The 1,726-nt window shown below is 63.9% G+C and overlaps 1 protein-coding gene across 1 annotated transcript in view; it reads right to left on the bottom strand.

Annotated features, from left to right (window-relative positions):
* Nucleotides 1–1,726, bottom strand: part of LOC105305786 (E3 ubiquitin-protein ligase HERC2) — a 127,551-nt gene that overhangs the window by 9,271 nt on the left and 116,554 nt on the right. The window contains 2 exon segments of the mRNA XM_023523591.1: nt 288–475; nt 1,350–1,489. Coding sequence (XP_023379359.1) covers nt 288–475; nt 1,350–1,489 — 328 coding nt within the window.

Below are 1,726 nucleotides of genomic sequence, written 5' to 3'. Positions count from 1 at the left end.
AACGTATTCGCTAAAGAATGCGTGAGGCTGTCCTCTGAGGACGGTTCTGCACAGTTTACGAGATCTGGGACGAGGTGACGCACGGAACACGCGCTCTTGGTTGCTGTGAACACTGAGGTTCTTGAGTGTTGTTTCTAACACTAGGAACCCGAGGAGCTCCCAGCGGAGCACGTCTGCAAACACGTAACGGACGCATGACGTGTGCGTGTGGCCGCACACAGAGCTCGATGCGCGCATAGACCTGCCAGGGCCCGCACGCCCTCCCACCCCCGGGGCCCAGCACCCACCTGCGCAGGCAGCTTCCCAGCGCTGGCAGGCTTGCTGGTCGACCAGGCCAGAGTGTGTGCCGAGCCGCAGGCCACACGGTTGACCTTCTTGCCCTGAAGGGCCGCTACCAACCGGGGCCTCTGGATGGCATTTGTCGTTCCGTCTCCTAGTTGTCCCTCGTCATTGTCACCCCATGTATAAACTTCACCTAAACAAGATAAATTTAGGACAAGAAATGGCACACGAGGACCAACTGATGCCTACGCACCGCCGCCTCCCGTCGCGATCGCCCCCCTTCCACTGGGTGCTGGCCGCCTGCGGTGAGAACGCTACCCTCCTGTGTGGCCCAGAGAGCTCCAGTCACAACGCTGAGAGGTGGCGGGATCCCCTTCTAGAGGCCACCACACTCCCCGGCCCCTTCTCGCCACCTTCGAAGCAGCTGTGGCAGGTCAAGACCCGCTCGCACTCTAAAAGTCCTCCTTCCTCTCTCTGTCCCGTCCCACAGGATGCGCTCCAGTCCCCCAGTGGCGAGCTGTGACAGCACGTGGTATGCCCTCTATCAGGAAGCACAGCAGAGACTCAGGGCCTAGCGTTTCGCAGAGATGGTCACGTGGGCGCCTCTGCCTGGCACGTGCCAGGGTTCCAGACCCCCGAGGAAGCAGGTTTCAGCAGAGACCGCGCGGTTCGTGCAGATGGCTTCGCACAGCGAGGTCCGTCAGTGGCGGACCAGCCGAGGGCCAGCCCCGCGTGTGGGACTCTGTGCACGCAGCCCGGCCTCCCCATGAGCTCTGTCCTGCACAGCTGGGAAACCCGCACATTCCCAGGTGCTAACGCCAGGCAAAGGTGAGAACGGCCAGCACCCTGCCCGGCGCAGACGCGGCCCAGCACACGGCGCACGGACCCACCGCGTGTCACCGATCGCACCGCCCGGAGGCCTCTACCTACCGTCCTCGGTGCAGCACACGCAGTGCAGGGAGCCGGTGGCGATGGCAATGACCCTGCTCGGCGCAGGCGCGGCCCAGCACGCGGCGCACGGACACACCGCGTGTCACCGATCGCACCGCCCGGAGGCCTCTACCTACCGTCCTCAGTGCAGCACACGCAGTGCAGGGAGCCGGTGGCGATGGCAATGACCTTCTTCCCCTGCAGCCCCTGCACCTGCCGGGGTCGTCTGACGTGGTCATCGGACCCGTGGCCCAGCCTGTGGTAGTCGCCTTTGCCCCTGTGCACGAGGGAACACGGGACAGGAGTTCAAGGCCGTGCCGTCTACCACCTGCCCACCCTCCTGGCACCGGGTTTCAGGACCCGTGTCATGGCCTGCCAGACACATCACATGTCGAGCTCCAAGGACAGTCAGCACCTCCACAGGGTTAAGCACGAGTCTCGCGTACCAAGTGTAGACAGCGCCAGACTTGGTGAGGGCGACCGAGAACTGGGAGCCACACTCCACCTTCACCGC

This window comes from Pteropus vampyrus, unplaced genomic scaffold, assembly GCF_000151845.1.
Source record: "Pteropus vampyrus isolate Shadow unplaced genomic scaffold, Pvam_2.0 Scaffold395, whole genome shotgun sequence".
Classification (NCBI taxonomy): Eukaryota; Metazoa; Chordata; class Mammalia; order Chiroptera; family Pteropodidae; genus Pteropus; species Pteropus vampyrus.
The sequence above is the reverse complement of the archived record's forward strand: the minus strand, read 5'-3'. Positions and strand labels throughout refer to the sequence as shown.